Source organism: Oryx dammah, unplaced genomic scaffold (genome assembly GCF_014754425.2).
Source record: "Oryx dammah isolate SB20612 unplaced genomic scaffold, SCBI_Odam_1.1 HiC_scaffold_13, whole genome shotgun sequence".
In the NCBI taxonomy this organism is placed as follows: Eukaryota; Metazoa; Chordata; class Mammalia; order Artiodactyla; family Bovidae; genus Oryx; species Oryx dammah.
The window spans coordinates 35,296,372-35,321,462 of record NW_024070197.1 but is presented as its reverse complement, the minus strand read 5'-3'; the positions used below and the strand labels follow the sequence as shown (position 1 = coordinate 35,321,462).

Sequence of the window (25,091 nt, the reverse complement as noted above, 5' to 3'; positions counted from 1 at the left end):
TTCTTCTGTGTATTCTTGCCACCTCTTCTTAATATCTTCTGTTTCTGTCAGCTCCATACCATTTGTGCCTTTATTGAGCCCATCTTTGCACGAAATATTCCCTTGGTATCTCTAATTTTCTTGAGGAGATCTCTAGTCTTTCCCATTGTATCTTTTTCCTCTATTTCTTTGCATTGATTGCTGAGAAAGTCTTTCTTATCTCTACTTACTTTGGAACTCTGTATTCAAATGGGTATATCTTGGCTTTTCTCCTTTGTTGGGTCATATGGCAGTTCTATTTCCAGGTTTTTAAGGAATCTCCACACTGTTCTCCATAGTAGCTGTACTAGTTTGCATTCCCACCAACAATATAAGAAGGTTCCCTTTTCTCCACACCCTCTCCAGCATTTATTGTTTGTAGACTTTTTGATAGCAGCCATTCTGACCAGTGTGAGATGGTACCTCACTGTGGTTTTGATTTGCATTTCTCTGATAATGAGTGATGTTGAGCATCTTTTCTTGTGTTTGTTAGCCATTACAATTGTTATCATTATCATCAGCGTCATCTCAGTCAGCACATTTTATGGCAGTGTTTCTAAAACTGAATAAAATAATCTAAAAAAAAATTGGCTTAAAACACATGGAATGAGAGCAGTGGGAGTTTGATGTGTAGTTTAAATTCTGACGGCCTCATGCTCTGTTAATCCACTTGGTTCTGGAGGCAGGTCTGGTCCTGAGGGCACATTAGGTTTGGTCCTTAGACTGAGGCGTCAGTCTCTGAAAGTGCCTGGATGGCTCCCCCGCTCCTTCATCTCTGTGAGGCACTTAATTCCCTCTTCCTGCTCATCGGCCTCTCTGAACGAGTAACAATACCCAGGATTTAGCAGAAGGCAAGTCTCTATCTGTCCTGACATAATGCTGTCTTTTGAAAAGGCAACCTTCTTTGATGAGATCCTAGAAATGTCACTTATAATGCTGATCTATTTCCACTGGGGCTAACTTCATTTTCCTTCTCCTCTTAACAGTGACCAATGTTTAGTGAGTTCTTACTCCTTATCTTGTATCAGGAATCCTACAAAACATGTTATATGTGCTATTTCTTTCAATATCCAACCTACATTTTGCTCTTGACTACCTATTTTATCAACATGATATCTAAGATAGAGGAATACTTTTTGCTGTTACCATATCTCAAATTAATTGAGAAAATAAATGCCTTTCTAAGGCCACAGTTCTTAAACAATTTGGTCTTAGGGCTTCTTTACACTTATTTTTACACTTAAAAATAACTAAAGAGATCAAAAAGCTTTTATTTATAAAAAAAATGTTACTGACTATATCTCTCAATATTTACCAACCAGAAGTTATGACTAATTTTTTAAAAGCTTTTATTTATGTATTTGCTGGATCTTAGTTGCAGCATTCAGGTTCTTTCAATTGCAGCATGTGGGATCTAGTTACCTGACTAGGGATCAAACCCAGGCCCACTGCATTGGGAGTGTGGAGTCTTGGTCACTGGACCACGAGGCAAGTTCCTACAACTGATTTTTACAACCAAATAATACACACGTTCACATATTTCATTAGCCATTGAGCCACAATACTAACACACATCATGCTGCCTTTGGAAAACTCCACTCTCACATGTGAGAACAGGAGAGAGAAAGGGCCAAAGCATGAGTACTATTATAAACACATTTTGACCTCATGAAATCACTGCAAGTGTGTCAAAGACCTTAATTTACTCTCCACCATACTTTGAACATGCCATTTTAAAAGGAGGATAAAAGGTTTCTGCCTCCCCTCCATATTCTCCTGCATATTTCAACCATTCTGTGATCTTTTGTTAAGACTAGGGAGTAGGAAAGACAGAGCACATACACTATAGAAAAATGTTATCATTCACACCTTACAGTTGCTGAAATTGAGGCTTAGAAAAGAAAAGCACTTTTCCTAGCACATGACTTATAGGTGTTGCTTTAATAGTTTCAACCCCATAACTTTCTGTCCCCAAACCTCTGCTCTTCATTATCATGTTACGCTGAAGCCCCTGAAGATCCATCAACCCATGATGGATAAGAAGTTAGTAATGGTCTCATTTTACTCACATACTACAGAGAACTTGAAGTCCAGAGTTACCATTAAGATAGGTCCTGGAACTGAACCTGTGTTTCCCGAGTGAATTCATCATACCCATCATCTTGCCTCTTAAAATGAGATGTTCCTGTAGTTGACACAATACTTTTAGTATGTGTACATTAAGAAGAGGGACCAGTGATGTCCCTGGCAGTCCAGTGGTTAAAACTCCATGCTCCCAATGCAGGAATCATGGGTTTGATCCCTAGTTGGGGAACTAAGATTCCTCATGCCAGACTATATGGCCCAAAAAAGAAAAAAAAAAAAAACGAAGAAGGACCAAAGTGCTAACTTCACGATGTAGATGAGCCAAGTTTCTTGGCAAAACTACACTGAATAAAATAAACACACTACCTTATATGACTATTATTTATTTTTATGGTTTTTATCCCAAGTAGACTATCAGCAACTCAATTCCTTGATTTATTTTCTTCCCAAATGTATAGTATCTAGTACAAAGCCTGGTATCTAATGGCACATTTTGTACAAAGATTATAATTTCAAGGATGTTTGTCCTGTTTGCCTATCTGTCATGCTTAGTAGCGCCAAAGAGTAGAGAGTTCAGGCTTTGATGTTAAACCCAGTGGATTTGAACCTTATGGTATTAGATCTTGACCTTATATATATTCCTTGACTTCCCTAGGTCTCACTTTGTACATTTCTGAAACAGTGCTCAGGATGTGTCCATCTCAGTATTGTTGTGTTTAGTCATTCAGTTGTGTCCGACTCTTTGTGATTCTGTGGACTAGGTTCGTCTGTTCATGGGGGTTCTCCAGGCAAGAATACTAGAGTGGATCCCTCTAGGGGATCTTCTCTACCTAGGGATCAAAGCCAGGTCTCCCACGCTGCACGTGATTCTTTACCATCTGAGTCACCAGGGAAGCCCAGTGTTGTTATGAGTAAATGAAACAAATGTTTGCACACAGTGGTGACTGCCATTCTGCCTGAAATTAGGTAACATCTCAAATTCTAGATTGCTTTGATTGCCACACCCAGACATTTAGATCTAGACACTGAATCAAAGGAGATCATAGGAAGAGTTGCTTTCTATGCATCCAGGCAACTTTCCCAAATCATGATTCTTAAGATGTCCAAAGACGAGTGAGCTTCTCCAGCTCACCACCAGACAACATATCTCGGGCATTCATTTGTATTTTCCTGTTGGCTAAAAAGAACAACAGAAAGGTCCACATGGAAATAAGTGACATGTACAAAGGAGGCTCCTATAATCATAAAACAAACCAGTCCTCCCTTTTATCACACATTTCCCGAGTGGATTCATGCTATTCTCTTTGCCCGCAGCATTCTTGCTTTTCCTCTTCCTTCTCCAAATGCAGCACTGCACTTGACTCCTGGTGGGCACTAGAGAGGGCATCATATAGAACTAACGTCTTCCTCACATAGTAGTTAGGATGTGTTCTGCCGTTCTATTAGGCAACCTGTCTGTAGGCCAGTAGTTATTGCCCTACTGCAGAAGCCCCGCCTCCCGGCGGGGAACTGTACCTTTAACAGCCTGTGCTCACAGTGTCTAGGAGAGAGGTGCAGAAATGTGTTTGCCTCACTAAGGTTTTGTGTATTCAGTTATTTGGTACGTTTAGTGATTAGTTTATTGGATCTTAAGTCTCTTTAAAATGGGACGAAATCATTCAAAGACCAAAGATAAAGGTCTCTAATTCAGTATTTCCCACTTTCACTAAGATCTCCTTTTTATATGCCAAAGGCCATTTGTGAAACATCTAACTGCCTTTTTTAACCCATGCCTAACCCATCACTACAGATAAATATCCAGATATTTTCAGATTTATTTTAGCTATCAGTTTCCCTGAGGAGTCACCCAGCACATCAATTCTGTCTTAGATGCTTTTTATATCTTTTCTTAAATAAACAAATGTAGGTTTCTATGGTATTCTGTGGAGTGCAGCCTTTGTTTCTTTGTAACTGCTACATAATTATATTGGAAATGTGAAAAACAATTCAGCAGGAAATCAAATGCTGGCTCAGTGTAGGTATTTTTAAATCCAGAGATACACAAATATTAACCAGCAACGAGATTTAGATACTGTGCCTAAAACACAATCTAATGACAAGCCTTATTTAAAAGCTAGGAAATAAATAAATATATATATGTGCTCAAATAGGACATTTTTACAAACACAGATTTTCTTTACAGCACATTTAGAATTGTTTGTTTTGCTTAAAAAAAAAAAGAGTTAAATAAATTCAAGACAGAGACAGTTCTAAAAAGTCACTGTCTCTTAAACATCAAGTTCACAGCAGTCTACTTTAGTAAACAGGTTAATGATGGGGACTTTCCTGATAGTCCAGTGACTAAGACTCTGTACTCCCAATGCTGGGAGCCTGGGTTTGATCCCTCATCAGGGAAGTAGAACCCACATGCTGCAACTAAGATATGACCCAGCCAAATAAATTAATATTTTAAAAAAACCAACAGGTAATGAGGCTTATATTATTACTGTGATTGCTAAAAACAGAGACTATATTTATATCATATTACATTATAATAGTATGACATGTGATAATAATACACTAATTTCATCTATATTATAAAAATACCATTCAGTTCAGTTCAGTTCAGTCGTTCAGTCATGTCCGACTCTTTGTGACCCCATGAACCGCAGCACGCCAGGCCTCCCTATCCATCACCAGCTGCCGGAGTCTACCCAAACCCATATCCATTGAGTCGGTGATGCCATCTGACCATCTCATCCTCTGTTGTCCCATTCTCCTCCTGCCCTCAATCTTTCCCAGCATCAGGGTCTTTTGAAAAATACCATTATAATATGGTATATACATATATATTCTCTGTATCAGCCAGCTGAGTCTTAGTTCCCTTTTGAGTATTAGTTTCCTTTTAACCAATAAATAAATACATTGGATTGATCAAGGAAATTGTTGATGTTCACACTCATTGTTAATGGAACTTAGGTTGGAATTTATATTTCTTTGGCTACATAGTCAAAACTTTCCTTCCACATTTGTCATTCAAGGTTTTATCCCTTGTTCCCCTTCTTCATCCTATTATTAAGCATTCATTGTCAAATTATAGCAACAGGTGTGTGGAGCAGATTTCAGCATCATTCTAGGCTTATCTCAGTAGGTTACAGGAGCTTCAGACTTCAATATAAGGAGTCTCTTTAGTTTGTTTTTAATTTAGGAAACTAGAAGTTCCTAAAAATCCAAATCGCCCTGGAACGGATAGTTCACAGGTGCAACTTTTAAATGCATGCTCCCCAACTGGACCTCCTCTTTCAATAGGGAAAAGAGCCTCTCAGTGATACCCCATTATGTTCTAACCTATTTTATGCAGACATAGTCAAAGGAAGGCTGTGAACTCAAACTTTGAAAGGATGGGCCATCTTTTCTGACTTACCATGAATCATGATATGTCTCAGTAGCAACTTGCTGTCAGTAGAAGACGACTGAGGTTCAGTAGTCAGAGATTTGGCTAAAGTTTCAGATAAACCTAAGATCAAATCCAAATTTAGCCACCCAAATATGGGAAGCTTCAAGTGTGGTATCTTGGCTTTATTAGATGAGAGATGGTACCAACTTGTGGACCCGTTATGACGATTTAATGGATAAAGGGCACTGGAAGAGCTGGAATGCTGCCTAGTATACAGTTAGCAGTAACTCTTAATTGTACCATTATTTTCATCCTCATCACAAAGGTTTGCAATTTCCAGCAGTATTTACTTTACCCTGTTGCTCATTAGTTTTAACCAGATGCCAATTTCCATTCATCGAAACTTCATTTCTAATGCAGCTTTAGTTTTTTCTGAATTAGGACTGCAGGGACTGTAGCAATGGTTCTCAAAGTGTGGTCCTTGGAACAGCAGCCTCAGCCTCGCATGGGAACTTCTTAGAAATACAAATTCTTTGGCCTGGGAATCTATGTTTTAACAAGCTCTCTGGGTGATTCTGAGCCACCATCACAGCCAGAGTCTTCCCTTTCTCATTCTCCAGGCTCTCTGTTTCACCCATAGCTTAGTCTGCTGCTAAATGTGGGATGCTAATATTCTGAATGCTACATTCCCTTATTTTAATATTTCTATGTATTTGATGGACCCCTCTGACATAGAGAATAAGATCATTTCTTGTACCTGGCATCTGAAAGCAATCATAATTTGCTCTACTTAACTTTCCAACCATATATTCTTTTCTCTCTGGAGTTCTCTGATCTTCAGAAGACTTGATCAAGATGTATATTAATTGTGAAATACATCTTTGACAAAAACCTGTTACTTTATGGCCCTGACAAAAATATACCTTCCACAAAGGATCTTCGTACAGAAGACTGTCTCTCCCATCCAATGGAAAAATCCCACCCTACTGCAAATTACATGCTTTCTAAGTAAATGATAGAGTTTCAGTGCTTGCCTTAGAGACAGTTTCTTTACATTCTAGCTCATTGCTTCTTTGTGACAAAGAGTGTAACTCTTGACCTTGGGAAACATGTGGGATGGACTCTTGTCCTATAGTCACTTTGCGAGCAAGAAAATATTAGGATCATAAGTGAGGATTTAGTCACTGAGTCTTGTCCAAGTCTTTGCAGCCCCATGGACTGTAGCCCCCCAGGATGTGAAGAGACAACTCATTTGAAAAGACTCTGAGGCTGGGAAAGATTCAAGGCAGGAGGAGAAGGAGATGACAGAGGATGAGATGGTGGATAGCATCACTGAGTCAATGGACGTGAGTTTGAGCAAGATCCGGGAGTTGGTGATGGACAGAGAAGCCTGGTGTGCTGCAGTCTATGGGGGTGCAAAGAATCAGTCATGACTTAGTGATTGAACAATAACAAACCAATGCCCTGTCACCTCAAATTAGACAGAAGCAAGTTATCCTTGTTCAAAATTCTACCCTCCAGTGGCCACCTGACCTGACACTGAAATGCTAGGTGAGTAGGGGTAAATTCAAGATGGAATTGGTGTCTATTTTTAGCCCTGGTTTTTAAGCACTGGATTAGGGAGCCCTATAATCAGAAAACGTGCTGCGTTTTCATTCTTTAGGCTTTGCTGCTTTGTAACCTGCTTCTGCTTGTTCAATACAGATCAGATTAAACGATAAATGGGCTTGTTGGGTAATGAAGTGTGGGCTGGCATAATTCAGGGCTTGCCTCAGGCTCTCAGAGGGAAGAGAAGTAAAGGATCTTAGATCAGAGGGCTGGCTCCTGTGGGCAGAGAGAGGGAACCTGGGGTTCCTCTCTGCCAGCACCTTTCTCATGGTCTCTGTCCCTGACTCTGCAGAGGGCTTAATATTCTATGGGAGAGCTTCCCCTTGAGCCCAGTCAATGCCCCACAATTTTCACACAAGGAGAGCACAGTCACTCCTGTCCTTCATGCCTCAGCTTCAGTCACTCAGGAAAGAATGACTAAAAACTTCAGAAAGCCATTGTGCCGATGTGCTTGTCAGCTCAAGACTTTTAACAAAGAGCTGAGTGGGGTATATTAAAGCAGAGATCCTCTCCACCAGCGAATCAACAATGTCTGTTTAGAGTCGGAACTTACCAGGCTAATATCTTGTGGTATTAATTCTTATTTCCTCCATTCATTAACTCAGCAAACATTCACTGGGAGACCCCACAGTGCTAGGCTTCCAGGATAAAACAGTGGTCAATAACAAAGCAGTAATGTCTCATGAGAACAAGAACTTTATCAATGTATTTTCAGGGAATTCCTTGGAAGCCTAGTGGTATATTAAAAATGATAGCGCTTTGACTGCTATGGGTCTGGGTTTGATCCCCTTAGTCAGAGACCTAAGATTCTGTAAGCCACAAGGTGTAGCCAAAAAAGCAAATACATGGGTATTTTAGGCCTCAACCAGTCACTTAAAGGAAAAAAACATGGATCTTTGAGATCTGACAGCAAAGGAACTTACCCTGGCTTGTATATCAAGAAATACTAATAACAGTATTTAAAGCTTTCACTAGTGGTCATGTAGGAGAAATTGTTGTAGTATTATAAATGTGCTAACAGATTTATAATAAATAATACCAATTGTTACTTAAGCTGAAATTCTAAAGAATCCATAGCTAATGAGGTCACAGCTGTTAGAAATATTGTGTCCAGTCCTTTTTCTCAAACAAGTAGGGGTTGGAGGAGAACATCTGGGATGTACATGTACTATGATGAGAAGAGGAGCCTAGAAGGGAAGTACCTGTGTGTCGCCTGCAGAGCTGTATCATTTTTGGTGGTGCACCACTAAGATTTAGTACTCCAGCCTGAAGTTACTTTTTTAAAAATGAATGCCCACAATATTTGGAAATGCCACCTCCCCATCAAGAGGTGACATTTATTTCTCCACTATGTAAACCTGCTCTTGGTAACATGATCTGCTTTGACCAATGGGATTTGCAGCAAATTGAGACCTGGCAAGTACTAGCTCCTCCATGGAGTCGCAAAGAGTCGGACACACTGAGCAACTAACACTTTTACTTTCACTTTCATGCGTAAGCCCAAGTGGCTGGGGGGAAAAGGGAGATCTGAATGATAATTTTAGACAAAGGACTAATAGTTTATGTTTAAACTACTAGTAGGCACCAGGTTCTGTCCGGGGAAGGTCAGAGAGGAGGATGAGGATGAGGGGAGAGGGGCACTAGAGAGGGGAAAGAAGAAATGTTATTAAGTCCTTTCCATATGCCAGGCTCTGTTTTATTCATTTTACCTGTATTATCTCATTTTGTCATAACATACTTCAAATATATCAACTGAAGCTTAGAGAGATTATGTGGTGTATTCAAATCACATTTAAAGCATATTTTTGGCTGTGAAAATCTGCCTTCATAATTTGTTTTTACCTAGTAACCATTACTGCTTTCTGAGAAAGAGGTGACAACTACAACCTTGGTTTGGGTAAGAAGGGGGCTTTTAAGGCTGCCAAACTGGCCAGGACTGAGGAAAAAAGCTCCTCCTTTTGGACACATGTTTGTAGAAAATTATACCTCCCAAATCATCTTAAGATGATACTGCCTCACAAACTCAATTTGTATATTCTCAAAATAAAGCTGGGTGGTTTTATCTGATGACAAGAAATCTAAAGTTTTAGGACTATCCTCTTTAATTATATGAAATGATAAAATTAATGTTTACTTTATAACTACTGTTATAATAATATTAACATAAACATTATCACCAAGACTTTACTCTGTGTTAGGAAAGATATTAGCATGTAAGCATAGTCACTTCTTATCACATACCTCTAAAGGTGTTTCAATATATCCCGCATTTTAGAAATAGCGAATCTAAGCCACAGAGAGAAGTTCAGTAACTTATCAACTGAGCGTGGATGAATGGAAAAATAATGATTGCATCCAAGCAACCTGATTTATAAACTTGCTCACTTAACTCTGACTGATATCTGCATTTTCTTCCCAAGTCCATGTGCTTCCTTTATTCCCAGAGAAACCACTGTTGTTGTTTAGTCACTAAGTTGTATCTGACTCCATTGTGACCCCATGGATTGTGGCCCACCAGGCTCCTCTGTCCATGGGATTTCCCAGGCAAGAATACTGGAATGGGTTGCTATTTCCTTCTCCAGAGGATCTTCCCGACCCAGGGGTGGAACTCGTATCTCCTGCATTGGCAGGTGGATTCTTTTACCACTGAGTCACCAGGGAAAACCATAACTGAGGATAAATCATCCTACTATTATCCAGTTTTTATAATCTGCTCACATATCTAGGATCTCCCCAACCTACCCCCCTCTATCCAATACCCTCAAATCTGGAGATTACCGTTTGCTATGACTAGTCAGCTTGCTACAACTTGCACCTGAAAAGCTTGAATTACTGTTTGCTGTGTACCTCCTGTCCTTTATCTACAGTCGTCTACAATAAGAGCTACTGGCAAGGATTTGAGGAGGGTGGTTTATAAGAGAGACCAGGGCAAAACACAGGGGTAAAAGCCTCTTACGTTCTGTGTTTTTCTAGGTTAGGACTAAGGAGCTGTTAGTCATAGTGATGTCTTAAAGGAGTTCCTAGTTAAAATCTGTATCTCCAGCCTCAATCTACAGGCTTTTTCTAAATAGACTAGAACAAAAAGAGGGGAAGAGAGGAAAGAGATGGAGAGGTGGTGGGAGGAGTTCGGTAGAATGGATGCATTCAAAGAGGAGCAAAGAGGAACTAAAGGAGACGTCAAGTGGATATTCAAGTAAGTGGAGTAGTTGTGCACAAAATGGGCATAATAGTGGTTAAAACTGGTGTGAGTTACGCACAGAGTGATACTCATTTGGGGCCTGCTTCTCCTCGAACTTGGAATGACACTCCTATTCTTCTCTGTCAGGAAATCTTATTTTGGATGCTGCTCTCCTTCTCAGGAACCCGTAGCTTCCCCTTCACTTCCCCATAATGGGTTCTCCACTTCCCTTCATTATAACCTTTATTGTTAAAAATATTGATTGCTACCTTACAGCACGTGTATGCTTGCTGAGGTAGGGTATAGCCACAGAAACTTGCCACGTGCCTCTGTTCCCCAAGAGTCACATCGGTCATCTGCTGCCACAGTTTCTCTGATACTTGGGAGCCCCATAACCACTCCAGCCCTAAACTTCACTGTCCACCTCAGACTTTAATCATTCTTCCCCTTCTGTGAGTTACCTAACTGGACAGTGGCTTCTCTCCATCTGCTTCTACTCAATTATTTCATTATTTGTTATTTCTTACAATACTTGCTTGTTTTTATTCATTTATTTCCGGCTGCACCGGGTCTTAGTTGTGGCACATGGGATCCTGTGCCGCAGTGCGCATGCTTAGCTGCCCTGAGGCATATGGGATCTTTGTTCCCTGACTAAGGATCGAACCTGCAGCCCCTGCACTGGAAGGTAGATTCTTAACCCCTGGACCATCAGGAAAGTTCCTGCTTCCACTCAATTCTATACAAGGGAAGGATACTGATCTTAAAGAAGCTCTAGCCTTGATTATGCCACAGGCAATACACAGACAGATTACACCTTTTGAGCGAGATCCTGATATAAAACCTGAAGTCCTTATTAGTTCAAGCAGGCTCTCCAAGAATATGCCTGCTTCATTTCGAGGGCCTTCCTTTAGGCACAGATCAATCTACCATGCCTGAACCGGGGACAAAAGGAAGGTCAGTAAACAAACTTATTGGTTGTGCAGTGAAGAAACACAGCTGCACCCAGCAGTAACTCACAGGATATGATTACCAGTTTTCTTGTTGTGGGCAGGAGAAAGGATGAAAGACAATATAAGCCAAATAAATAATTTAAAATTAAGCTATTATTCAAAACCTAAGGTTAGGGCTGTATTAACGGGAACATGTGCAATTTATTCATCAGTTTCTAAAGGTTATAGATATATTTTGAGCTAAGAGGTAGAGTACCATCACTTTTAATTCAATCCTTGTATGTGTGCATGTGTGTGTGACTGCTAAGCCGCTTCAGTTGTGTCTGACTATTTGGGACTTTACGGACTGTAGCTGGCCAGGCTCCTACACTCTAAATTTAAAGGAACAATTATGATTCCCATTTCATAGATGGGAAAACTGGAAGCAAGAGAGGGGAAATAATTTGCCCAGGGTTATATGGGCAAGATGAGGCCAACTCCACAAACTCCAGGACCTAAGATTTCTCTAAACAATGAGCTCCCTATAAAGATATGTTTTTCTTAAGTAGCCTGGGTTGGACAAAGCAAATTATTGTGGCAACTGGGCCCTATGCCAGGGAGAAACATTCCTTAAGTGCTATCAAACTAGTGTGTTCCCTGGGAGATTTAACCATCATTAGTGAAAAGCTTCATTTGCAATATTGTGTGCAGCCCACTGTAGTGGGCTAGAGCAATGCATTATCGCTAACTCAAAGAGATTAATTTAATGGGCAATTATATGCTTCCTGCTTTACAATACTTTCAGGTAACCGACAGTAGTCCGCTTTCTGTAAATGTCAGCTGCCTGCTCTCAGGTACATGATGTCAGTGGGTTTCCCCACTCTCCATCCCCCATCACCACTTTCTCTGAGAAGGACACTCTAAAACTGGCATTCAATACCTTTGAAATGCCCCTGCAGAGACTGTATTTCCCTTACCGTACCCTCCCTGCCCTGGTTTCCTTTCTCTCTCTGACAGCTGTGCTTGTTACTACGTTGCTCTCATAGGTACGTCTATACCCCAATGCTCAACCCAAATGAATCTCATGCCTCTTCTGTCAAAGCTTAGCTCAAATATCACCGATCACCAATAAAGACCAAAACACACGACAGAAGAACATCTCATCTCTTTCTGCCTTCCTTCACAACATTAAAACAACGTTTATACTATATATTAATTTCAATAAAATTAATGGTTCTGTAGGTACTCAGCAAATGCTGTAACTCTGGTTTAAACACTAACCCAGGAGACTGGGGTCAGCTGGATATGTCAAGTTCTCTGTGAACATCATTGAAAAATGTTGTCCCCTTAAAGACACTGTTTTCTGCTTTCTAGTCTCTGTTCCTCAGTTTCCTAATCTCAAAAATGGGCATAGAATTCCAGTCTGAATAGTTCCAAAGCCTGGCTTGTCCACCAGGCAGTTTTCCTCCCTAGGGTTATCAGCGTTACAATAGGAGGTTCTGAGTAAATGCGGGCTTGTTCTTTTTTCCACTGTACTCTTCTCCCTGCGCCAACCTGCTTTGTAGAGAAGAACTAATTTCATTGGATTGCTTCAGGTAATGATATAGCAGTGTCAGAAGCTCAATTTAAGCAGGAGAATGGAAGAAGAGAAGATATAGGAGAGGGTTCCTCCTGAAGAAGGCATCTAAGAACTTGTAATCTGCAATTAAACAGCATTGGTAGCAAACCTACCTCTCAACCCTTTGCTCTTTGAAACTCTGGGCAAGATACTTAACCTTCTGTCTGAATTTCCTTGACAGAAAAATGCATACAATAATGGTACCTATTTTCAAAGAGTGACGTGAGAATTAAAAGCATCATAGGGATTACATAATACTTTTTCAGTGTTTAACTAGCTAAATTTACTTTAAGCCGTCACCACCACGATACACAGCAGTTTCAAGCCTTAGGATAGTTTCAGGAAAGGGGGGCTGCTGCTAGTGAAGCTACTTAGCACAGATGTGCTATACAAGCCTAATCTCCTGTTAGTACTTGGGCATCTAACTGCCAGCTCATGTAATGAGATGTGCCTGTTGATCATGATGGCAAGTTAGATCTATTACCACTGAAATACTTGGGAAATACACACAGTGAAGCATCTCAGCCTTGGTTAAGTGAATCTGACACAAGAGGATAAAGGATGACATCTCCATTCTCATTAAGAGATAACAGATGGACTTTCCTAAAATCCATTTTTTAGCTTAATTTCATTTGCTTAAATCTTTTGTCTGAAGAGATGGTGCTCTGAGAGTAATTTTAAATTGTTCTCCCTGGAATGAATATTTCTTTATCTTTATTAGAAGCTCCCCCTATGGGTTCTATTGTCCTGGGTGGTTTTAAATATTCATCTCATCCAAATACAATAAATCTCCTTTTAATATTTTTTTCCAGGACATGATCTGTGGCTTCAGAAGATAAACATTACATGATGTGCTCAATAATAAAACCAAGTCAAAATAAGTTTCTAAGCCATTTTCATAGTAATTCCAATTTTTGTTAAGTTCTCTGCGATCTTATTATTTTGAATTCTGTAGCTTAATTTTACATTTAAAATTTCTAGATTTATGCCCACGACAGCTTATACTTTACAGCTAAAATTAACAGTTTTCTTTTATACTTCTGATCTTGGTTTCCCTCGTAGCTCAGTCAGTAAAGAGTCTGACTGCAATGAAGGAGACTGGGTTCGATCCCTGGGTCAGAAAGATCCCCTGGAGAAGGAAATGGCAACCGAATATTCTTGCCTGGAGAATCCCATGGACAGAGGAATCTGGCAGACTACAATCTATGGGGTCACAAGAGTTGGACACAACTGAGCGACTAAGTACACACTTGTTGGTTTTAAGACAGTTACATGCAAAAATTCAAAAAGAAATGTTTAGTTTTCAATCTCTGACCAAAAAAAAAAAAAAAAGATCAAAAGAATGATGCAATAAAAGATGAGACAACTCCCACTGATGTCAACAGAATAAGGTAAGTTTGGGTTGTGTACTTTTAATTCTATAAGGTTCAAAGAAAAGCTTTGGGTGGCCATATGAACAGAACCATTTCCTGTTTGGTCTCTTTATGGAGCTAACTGTAAACTTAAGTTTGGGATATATTTGAGTGGTTTCTTTCGAGTCATAAAGGAAAAATTATCTGGTCTATATTTCAATAACTTTTAATCAATAGATGTCCATTGAAGCAGGTTTGTGGTCGCACCATCAACTGCTTTTATTCCCAGTATTCATCACCTTATTCCTCACCTCTGTGTCATTCTTTATGGATATATCAGCAGATTTCAACCCACCTTTCATACACAGATGCCTCTAGAAAGAAAACTCCAAGAGGACCAGATGTTTTTTGCCTGTTTTGATCACTGCTATATCCCCAGTCACTAAAAGAGTGCTTGGCAAGAACCAAAGACTCAATAAATAATTACTGAGTGAACGAACAAATGACTGTCTTCCCTACTGGGCTTGGTACCCTCGCCACCCTAGAGTTAACAGCTCATTACCCTGGAGCATCTGCTTTTGTATCTGTCTTCCTTACTTGTCTGTGATTCCTTGCAAATGAGTTTTTTGTTTCTGGATTGCCCCTGAAATCTTTCCTAACCACCTGTTCCGTATATTCATTTCCTTTCACTCTACAGAATAGAGTACATGGAGTCTTATGATTAGGGCCTTCTTGATGAACATGTAAGTGAAGGCAGCCAACTCATAAAAAAAAAGAAGTCATAGATTTAGGCAAATTCAAGTAGGCTATTATGTTCAATATATGAGAAATTATTTTAATGGTAATTATTGCCTGCATACTTTAACAATAACTATGGTCATTTAGACTGGAGATCCAAAATCTAATGCCTGATGATTTAAGGTGGAGTTGACATAGTAGGTGACGAATGTAGTAGCTTACGTACATAGCTGACGTAATAGAAATAAAGGGCACGATAAATGTAATGAGCTTGAATTATCCCAAACCATTCCCCTTTACCCCCGATCCATGGAAAATGTCTTCCACGAAGCCAGCCCCTGGTGTCAAAAAGGTTGGGCACCACTGCTTTAGAGCATTTTTATATAGCCTCAAACCAATCTAAATAGATACAGTTTTCCTCAGAAGCTTAAGGTGACATACGGCTTCAATACTGTAAATTATAAATATTTCACATCTAGATGGGGTTAACGTTGCTAAGAAATCAAAGCTACCAAATGAGATGCTCAGTTTTCGTTATCCCTTAATGTTACAAGGGATAAACTACTAGCAGAGCAACATACTAGAGAAGAAAATGGTACTCCTAATAAGGAAAAGCACCTAAGTTTCCAAAGCGCTTCTTTTAAATTCCATATCAAGCTGTTTCTTTGCCTGTTTTGAGGTTGCCAAAAGATACATTCTTCACTCTTGAATGGTCACTTTTTCACAGTGGTTGTGTTTTATTTTTTGAATAAGACTCCAAGGAAGACATTACCCCCACATCTCAAAGCAAGGAAAATCCATGCCTTTCCTGAAGGTATAGATTACTCTTCTTGCAGACATATTTATCATGAATCTCAGAGACATTGGCTGTGGAACTAGAGCAGATTTAGAGAGTGCAAAGAGCAGTTTAGGGCTCACCTCCTTTACATATTTGTACCCATGAATCTTTTTTATTGTGAACTTCTGTTTCCTTATTCAGATTCCTTCTATCCCAGTTCCCTCAAGAATGTACTGTCATCTCCCTTCAACTTGTATAAACTGTGAAGTCCTTCATCTCCTTTATAGAAAGTGGATATTCAGATAACATGCAGAATGTCTTTTGCTTGGAAATAAAATGAACATCATATCCCCTTTGCAAGGAGGATTTAATCTGTACGATTAAAAAACAAAAACAAAACTGGTGAGGCAAAGTGCAAGTTCTCATAGATAGGAGAGCACTAGATTTCACCAAAGAGCTATTGTTTAGAGACTCCATGGGAGTGTCAGTAAGCGCGATCTGAGAAGCTGTGCTCATTAAAAACTGGCAGAAAGACTAACATATGTTATTTTAACAACCCTGGAACCTCCTCTGGAAAAAAATAAGGCTTACATTTTCACATGTAATTTAGGAAAAATTTTATATTGAAGATGTAATTTTAAATAGTCTGTGATTACTGTGTAAAACACATTAATTCTAAAAAAAAACAAACTATAATCTCATCTCCCCAAAATGATATGTATTGATACTGTAAATTTTCTTTTTATAATTTCTGCATTTATATGTGTCTGTGTATATGCATAGCTTAAATGTGTGAGCAATCATTTCTATATTGTACATAATAATAATGTTAGTGTCCATTTAAATTATGGAATTCTTGAATTCTACTTTTATCTATCCTTTTATGCTAAATCTTTCCCATATTTTAACATGCAAAACATTGTTTTTAATGGCTGAATAATGGATATAAGATGCAAGAATACTTGGATGTAAAACTGTTTCCTTCCCACATATATTGCAACCATTTGGTAATTTACCACACGGTAAGTTATTTCATGTTGAGATGAAGCATTCCAAGTCTCCTTGGGAACAAAAGTTCTAATGCCAAAATATCTAAAAGAAACAGGACCACTTCTCGTATGATCCCTAGGCATAAATTGAATCCAGGCACACAAGGAAGAAATGAACAAACCCAGGCACTTACTGATTTCGGTAGCAATGATTGTTATGTTGTGCCACACACTTAATTCTCTGTCCAGCGGTGTTGCAAGCGTTATCTTCCCATCATCAGCATTAATGTTGAATTGTCTCTCCAGGTCAGTGTGCCGGTCGATGGAAAACCTGCGAAACAGACACATCTGTAATCTACTTCAGTGTTTATATGATCCACACATTCCACAGCAGACCTTTAGTAATCCTTAGAGAGCCAGAGTTGTGAAGCCAAATGAATTGGTAAACTCAATGGCATCCTAATTTGTAAAACAAAATGACTGAATGAGGCACAAGAAACTTAACAATTATTGCCCAAGGAGTCATTAGCTATATATGCAACATGGAGGTCATAAACTGCCATCAGTTTCAATAGGTAACATCTTCAAAAATGGCTGCTGATGAAGAGTTAATTGGACAATCCATCACTTTTATTGGACAGCTTATGATAATTAGCAGTTGCCACAAAATACCATATAAAACGATGAACTCTAATCCAAAGGAGGATAGTGCTAGATAGCAAATTATTTATGGTGGTTCCAAGGAAATGTGTGTTTGTGTTAAACTTAGATTTGACTGCACAATAGGTATGTGTTTTTGTTGCTGTTGCTGTTGGTTTGTTTTGTTTTCATTTTAAGTAAGGTATATATTTAGGTTTCCTATTCATCTCTGTCCATATAAATCAGATGTTTTCTGATTCTCTGGTAAATAATTTTTTTTAAAATTGGTCTAGATATTTTAGCAGATTTAAAGCTTTAATGGGTAGGTTGTTAGTTCTGTTGAGAAAACTTTTGGACAAGGCAGACATTAAGATGCTCTATGTCTACAGCCAAGTGCTTCTCGGGAACACTAAGTAACAAGATCATACAGGAATTATTTTACTATATTTACTAATATCCTAAGAAACACAAGGCATGATTAGAAAAACTGGTCCACAAATAAGCAGTGGAATAAAGTAAAACAGGATGAAATGGAGGTTCAAATAAGGATTGTGTGTGTTTGCCAAGTCACTTCAGTCGTATCTGACTCTTTGAGACCCTACAGACTATAGCCTGCTAGGCTCCTCTGTCCATGGAATTCTCCAGGCAAGAATACTGGAGTGGGTTGCCATGCCCTCCTCCAGGGGATCTTCATGACCCAGGGTCTCTTGCATTGACAGGCAGGTTCTTTACCACTAGAGCCACCTGGGAAACCCTCAAAGAACTCCCCCAAATTTTTATGTTAAAACCCTAACTCCTAATGTGTGATGGCATTTGGAAATGAGGCCTTTAGGAGGTAATTAGGGTTAGAATAAGTCATTAGAATAGGGCTCTCCTGTGGGATTAATGATCTTATTTAAAAGAAAGAAAAGAAGAAGGGGACATGGGCTGTCTCTTTTCTGCTCTCTGCCAAGGAGGATTCAAGAAGACAACCATCCCAGAAAATGTGCCCTTACCATACGGTGGATCTGCTGGTACCTTGATCTGGGACTTCCCCGCCCCCAGAAACTATGAGAAGCAGATTTCTGGTGTTTAATCCACCCAGTCTAGGGTACTTCATATCTACAGAAGCCCAAACTAAGACCAAGGTCATGTGCAATCCCATCTAGGAGGCAGGACTGAAGAAACCCTTCATGGTTGAGGGGACCTCCTAAGAAGTCTACACGAAATCTTTTTATTGGTACCCATTAACACTAAATACGAAACATGCTCCATGGCTATTTGAAGCTAAGCATATTTTCCTTTTCTGTGTGTTCTTATGAACATTCATTATATCATCAAGAATAAAACGGCTATTATAGGAAAAAAATAAATAAAATGTCCCATAATTTTATATCTGTAGGTTTGTACTGTTAACATTTAGTGGATTTCATTGCAAACATATATACATGTATTTTTTGCTTATCTATTTATGCATATCCACTTATTTGTATCTATAGGGGCTTCCCTGGTGGCTCAGAGGTTAAAGCATCTGCCTCCAATGTGGGAGACCTGGGTTCGATCCCTGGGTTGGGAAGATCCCCTGGAGAAGGAAATGGCAACCCACTCCAGTATTCTTGCCTAGATAATAACTCCGGGAAATAGTGAAAGACAGGGAAGCCTGACATGCTGCAGTCCATGGGGTTACAAAGAATCGGACACAACCTAGCAAGTGAACAACAACAACAACAAAGAGGAGTGAGTAAATGGATGGCTAGAGGACAGACAGGCATATAGGGATATGGGTAACTCCTTGCTCCTTTTAGCCATATCTTCTCATTAGAAATGGTATGCATACTCCTTATCAGTTCAGTTCAGTCACTCAGTCGTGTCCGACTCTCTGCGACTCCTTATACCAGATGCAAATATTAAGAAAAAGACATTCCTGTAAATCCTCTACACCAATCACAAGCATCATTAAACATTCTGGAATAATATTAAAAAGTACTTAATTTTATTGACAGGATCTTCTTCCCTATGGCTCAGATGGTAAAGAATCTGCTTGCGATCCAGGAGACCCAGGTTCAATCCCTAGGTCAGTAAGATCCCCTGGAGAAGGGAATGGCAACCCACTCCAGTATTCTTGCTTAGAGAATCCCATAGACAGAGGAGCCTGGTGGGCTACAGTCCATGGGGTCACAAAGAGTCGGTCAGGACACAGCAACTAACACTACTACTACTGATTTTCTTGTCAACAGTGTGTTGTTAAATTCCTTGATAAAACCATGTACTAAGAGATCATAACTCCAGGTATAATAAAGACTTAGATATAAAGAAAACAAAGACACTGACTTGCATCTATACACCAGGAATTTATAAAACAATCCCTTGCCTAACCCCCAGGATGATTAGCAAAATTCAGAAAGGATTTAAGAACCTAGAGACATAGCTGAATTAACAGTGCTTGCAAAGTAATCCTGAGCATGAGGAAGTAAGTGTTCATTGCAAAACATCTGAATCTGTTGTATTACCAAAAAAAAGACTAAAAATCATTATCCTGGGGAACAGTGATTGTTGATTAGACCAATGAGGTTCCACGTTTAACTGTAAAATAATAGACGTGTGTTTTGCTCCAGATATCATGAACATTCTGTTAAAAGATCTAAGTGATGTCCAGAGGCTTAATTATCACTATCTGCATCATATTCATAAATAAACTTTGCATGCATTGCTGGGTTCTAATAATTTTATTATCTCACTGCTGATATTTCACAAATTCATGCATCTGCCAATTTCCCAGAGGCCACAGAAAACGAGGTTGGAAACACACTCCATGGCTATTTGACTGCTGTCCAGTAAATGCCTAGAACTTCTGGCCTAAAAGAAGCGCTGGGAACAATGACAGAGTTTTGGAAGCTGATATTTAAAAAAATACCCTGTTTGTGTAATCCCTTATTTAAAACTGTACCATGCAACCTTGACATTGGAATAAATTATATCTCTATTATTTATATATTGTTGTTTCTAGGATAATTAATAAATACCCTGAGCCTCAGTTGCTTCACTGGCCAAATATAATACTCAAATCACAGGTCTGGTTGTGAAGATTAAAAATGAAACATAAATCAGTCTTCGGTAATTAGTAAGTGCTGAAGATATGTTCATCATCATCACATCACGATAATAACATCATGTCCCATTAAATGAAGCTTCATAAATTTTCCTACTCGGAAGGTGGTGGAGAAGGCCCCTTTCTTACCAGTTTATAAATAGCATAAATGTGGAAAAAACATTTGGGTGTTATTTAACTCCCATAATTCTAAAAGAGACAGGGATATTTTTCTCATTTTTTAAAGATCCAGTTCATGACAGAGTTTATGGGGTAAGTCATAAGAATTTATAAAATACAGCCCTTTAGTAAGATCAGAGGTAAGATTGTCATAATATTACAAGATTACACAATGGGAGGAACTTGATGAGGGGAAAAAATAAATGCTTAAAATTCAGTTTAAAGTCTACCTCGACTGTATAAAGAAGACTCTTGCTCCCTTTGTAGACATTTTGCCTATTTTATAGCCTAGTAGTCTTCATGGTAAAGGCTGCCCAGAACTGCTAAATAGTTCAAAAATACAGACTTAGCACAGTCAATAAGCACGCATTAAACACCAAATGTATACCAGGCATGGTGCTAGATGCCTCTTTCTTTTTGCATCTTTCTCTTTTTGGTGTCTTGTAAAATGAATAAAAGAAAATCACAGGTGTGATTTCATCATGTTAGTAATCGTTTTGTGCCTTTGTTACCTAATCTGTTAAATGGGAATTATAATAGGTTTTGTGAGATGTAGACAAGGTAATACCTATAGAGCACTGATTGCAGTGCCTGGCACATAACAAGTGCTCAATAAATATCTATTGAAAATCTCTAATGTTGTCATTACTCATCTGGAAACAGTAGGTTTCTACTGATGAATCCCAGGCCTCTCTTCATGTTTAAGCCAGCATTCCTTCTACTCCTTGATTCTCTTTCCCTGTACCAGTTCACTGGGTTCTCATATCCATGGAAGCAAAAGCATGGAGGGTATCACTTTAAGTGACAAACTTAAGCCAAGGAGAAGGGGCATGTAGAGAAGCTCTTACTTGCACTTCTAGCATCATTTTAACGTCCATTTTTCTACCACCTTTTCTGACCAAATCTCTATTCCATGAACTGACCGTTCCAAGTTCAAAGCATTATTGGACACATTCACTTTTTATTCATGTTGAATACTATATGAGTGTTTGTTATCATAGTTAAAATTAATTACATTTTAACACAAGTTTGGGTTTTAAAAAAAAAAAAACTGCACTCCACATACCATTTTTAGGAATGCTCTCAGAAGATGCTTGTTCCTCACCGATAGCTATGCCACTCCATTGCTAGTTGCAAAGATTCAGCTTGCTTTCCTCTGGTCCTCTAAGCTGCCACCATCCACTCGGCTATTTCAGTCTCTCCTCTTTCCTCCTGTCCATTGCACTCTATGACACAGCTCCATCAGAGTAATAAAGGGAAGGGGAGGGAAGTCGCTCAGTCATGTCTGATTCTTTGTGATCCCATGGACCCCATTTTCCAGGCAAGAGTACTGGAGTGGGTTGCCACTTCCTTCTCCAGAAGATCTTCCCAACCCAGGGATTGAACCTGGGTCTCCCGCATTGTAGGCAGACGCTTTACCATCTGAGCCACCAGGGAAGGGAAACCACAGTCAATTATGGGGCTTCCCAGGTGGCGCTAGTGGTAAAGAACCTATCCACCAATTCAGGAAACATAATGAGACATGAGTTCGACCCCTGGGTCAGGAAGATTTCCTGGAGGAGGGCACTGGCAATCCACTCCAGTACTCTTGCCTGGAAAATCCCATGGACGGAGGAGCCTGGGAGGCTGCAGTCCATAGGGTCACTGAGAGTCGGACACGACCGAGCGACTTCACTTTCACTTTTCACTTTCATGCATTGGAGAAGGAAATGGCAACCCACTCCAGTGTTCTTGCCTGGAGAATCCCAGGGACGGGGGAGCCTGGTGAGCTGCCGTCTCTGGGGTCACACAGAGTCAGACACAACTGAAGCCACTTAGCAGCAGCAGCATTCTTCCCTGGAGAATCCCACAGAGAAGCCTGGCGGGCTACAGTCCATAGCGTGGCAGAGGGTCCGACGTGACTGAAGTCACTGAGCACACGTGCATGCACACTCAGCTACACGACTTGGATATAGACTGTCTCCTTACACCAATTATCAGAGAATAATTTCAAAGAGAAACAGGGTGGGTTAAATTAACTGCAAACCCGAAGGAAAGACTTAATTTTTAGAATCCAATGTACCAGGCAAGTTCTTCAGATGTCATGATTTTGCATAGATGTCTCAGAACTAGAAGTAAGCCACACTGTTTTCTAGGATTCCCAGTATGTATTGGAACAGCAGCAGATAAAGTGGAAGAAACAGAAAAACCAGATAACCTTCAGTGGAATCTCACCAGTGAGATCTCACTGAAACAGTGTAATTGGTCATAGTCTCATAGGCTCATCTATAAATAGGAGAAAAGATCTATTAATACTTCACAAAATGGTTCTCTGCAATAAATGAATGGATACATGACTCAGATACAGCAAAGTAATTGGTTAATTAACAGGCGATTCTTTAAGCCCAGAATGACTGAAAATGAATAATTAGAAAGATATAAATAAAAACGACCATTCACATCCTTTAGCAGTTTCCCAAGTGATACTAGAAAAATATTCCAGATCTCTTCATGTGCACGAGTGTGTACTAAGTCTTGTCTGACTCTGTGCGACTCTGTGGACGGCAGCCTGCCAGGCCCCTCTATCCATGGGGTTCTCCATGTAAGAATCCTGGAGTGTGTTGCCATGTTGTCCTCCAGGGGACCTTCCTAACCCAGGAATCCTACCCACATCTCTTACACCCCCAGGCAGGTTCTTTACCAGGAGCACTACTTGGGAAGCCCAATCTCTTCATGCTGCTGTTGCTGAGTCGCTTCGTGTTAGTCTATACCAGCCATCACCTTTTTCAAAATAGACTCTGAGCTGAAGAGGCTCCTGGGTTTCTTTGCTTAGTGCTCATCCACAAGGAGCCTTTGGGACCTGGCCTGAGTCTTCACTGATCTTCTCTTCCTTAAGGTTGTCCTTCCTATTATTCTACAATTAAGCATTTGCTGGACTTTTGCTCTTTAAAACAGGAAAAGATTGTTTGATTCTTATAAAATCACATTGGTTGGAATTTTGTACTACGGTTATTCCTCCCTGTTGGAAAGATGCACAAGCTTTTATTGAGCATGGGTTGTTATTATGCAGAAAACATGGTGCTAAAGAAGTATGAGAAAAGGAGTAAATGGGATAAGAACAGAAGAAAAAAAGAAGAATGAATTTGGTTCCCACTGTTTCTACAGAAAAGTGCAATGTCTTCTAATTTGCATCTTAAAAGTCATAGGGTTTGTATCTCCAGTATTGAAGTCATTTTAATTTATTTTTTTAGTCACAAAATTTTTATTATTAACATAGTTGTTAAATTATATAAATTCTATGCTGACTTGAACATTTCTCTGAATACTTTCAGGGTTTTAAAAATCATTAATGTTTAAAAAATTAATTTACTTATTTTAATTGAAGTCTAATTACTTTAAAATATTGTTGTGGTTTTTGCCATACATCACCATGAATCAACCATGGGTGTACATGTGTTCCACCATCCTGAACCCTGAAGTCTTCATTTTAAATTCTTGAAAATACACATCTGTTGGATTTGCTGTTCTTTTACAGATTTACTTAAGATGCATTTGAGACAACAGAACTCATTCAAAGAGACTAGAATATATTTTGGAGAGTCATCTCCTTGCCACAATAAGAAGAAAGTTTTTAAGACAGTAGGGCGTCTTATGTGAGAAAACAGGCTTCTTGGACCACGTTATTAATAACATTAATCCTAATGATGGCAATTTTGCAAACAGACATTCTCATTCTATAACAATGAAGATGGTTTAGAAACTGCATCACCCATGATAATCAATATTCACAGATACCCTGTTTCAACGTTCCTATTTTATTCCAACAATTATCCTGGTTTGCTTCAATGCTAATATTCCTTTAACCTATCGCAGTATGTCTTAGAAATGAATGCTAATGACTTCATCATTGTACTTTGTGAAGTTAAGGCTATGGATGCGAGGAAATTCCTACCTAGATGCTTAACACTTTGTTGGGGATCTAATTTAACCTACTGCACTCTGACCATGAGCACAAACTTTGTCACCAGTTCACTCAATCAAGAGTAGTTTGCAGAGGTCAATATTAGAAGAGGTTAATATTAGAAGATATCACTATTGCAGTGATTGAGAATAGGGCAAAATGGGCAACTGGATATTATTATATTGGAAAATAGCACCCTTTCTGCATTGCTGTAATATACAACTTTTACCTGAATCGTATGTTTACTCAATTATCACAGCCCAACTATTTACATTTCATACCAACATTTGGCACAAAATCCTGTATCTTGTTTGTGTGTGGATAGGACAGATTTTACTGTCAACATACAAATATTATATGTATATATACATTCATTCATTTGTTCATTTAAAGCATCTCCTACTCCCTCTTCCCAATCTTGCCCCTATACAACACACCTACAGAAACCCTCTGTCCCTGCTGAATTTGTTTCTTGTTTGCAATAAAGAACATCAAACTCTGATAATATCAAGAGTATTTTAAGGATGATCAGCACCAAGCTTCCAATATCAAGGAGTCCTTTTCACTTCCAGTGACTTGTGTCAGAAAGGAAGAAT

General features: G+C 39.2%; 1 protein-coding gene and 1 non-coding gene across 2 annotated transcripts in view; both read right to left on the bottom strand.

Moving 5' to 3' along the window:
• Positions 1-25,091, bottom strand: part of CDH8 (cadherin 8) — a 327,579-nt gene that overhangs the window by 40,554 nt on the left and 261,934 nt on the right. Inside the window, 1 exon segment of the mRNA XM_040253857.1 lies at positions 16,864-17,000. Within this exon segment, the coding sequence (XP_040109791.1) occupies positions 16,864-17,000 (137 nt within the window).
• TRNAC-ACA lies at positions 21,921-21,992 on the bottom strand. Its single transcript has one exon. It is a non-coding gene; the product is annotated as a tRNA-Cys (tRNA).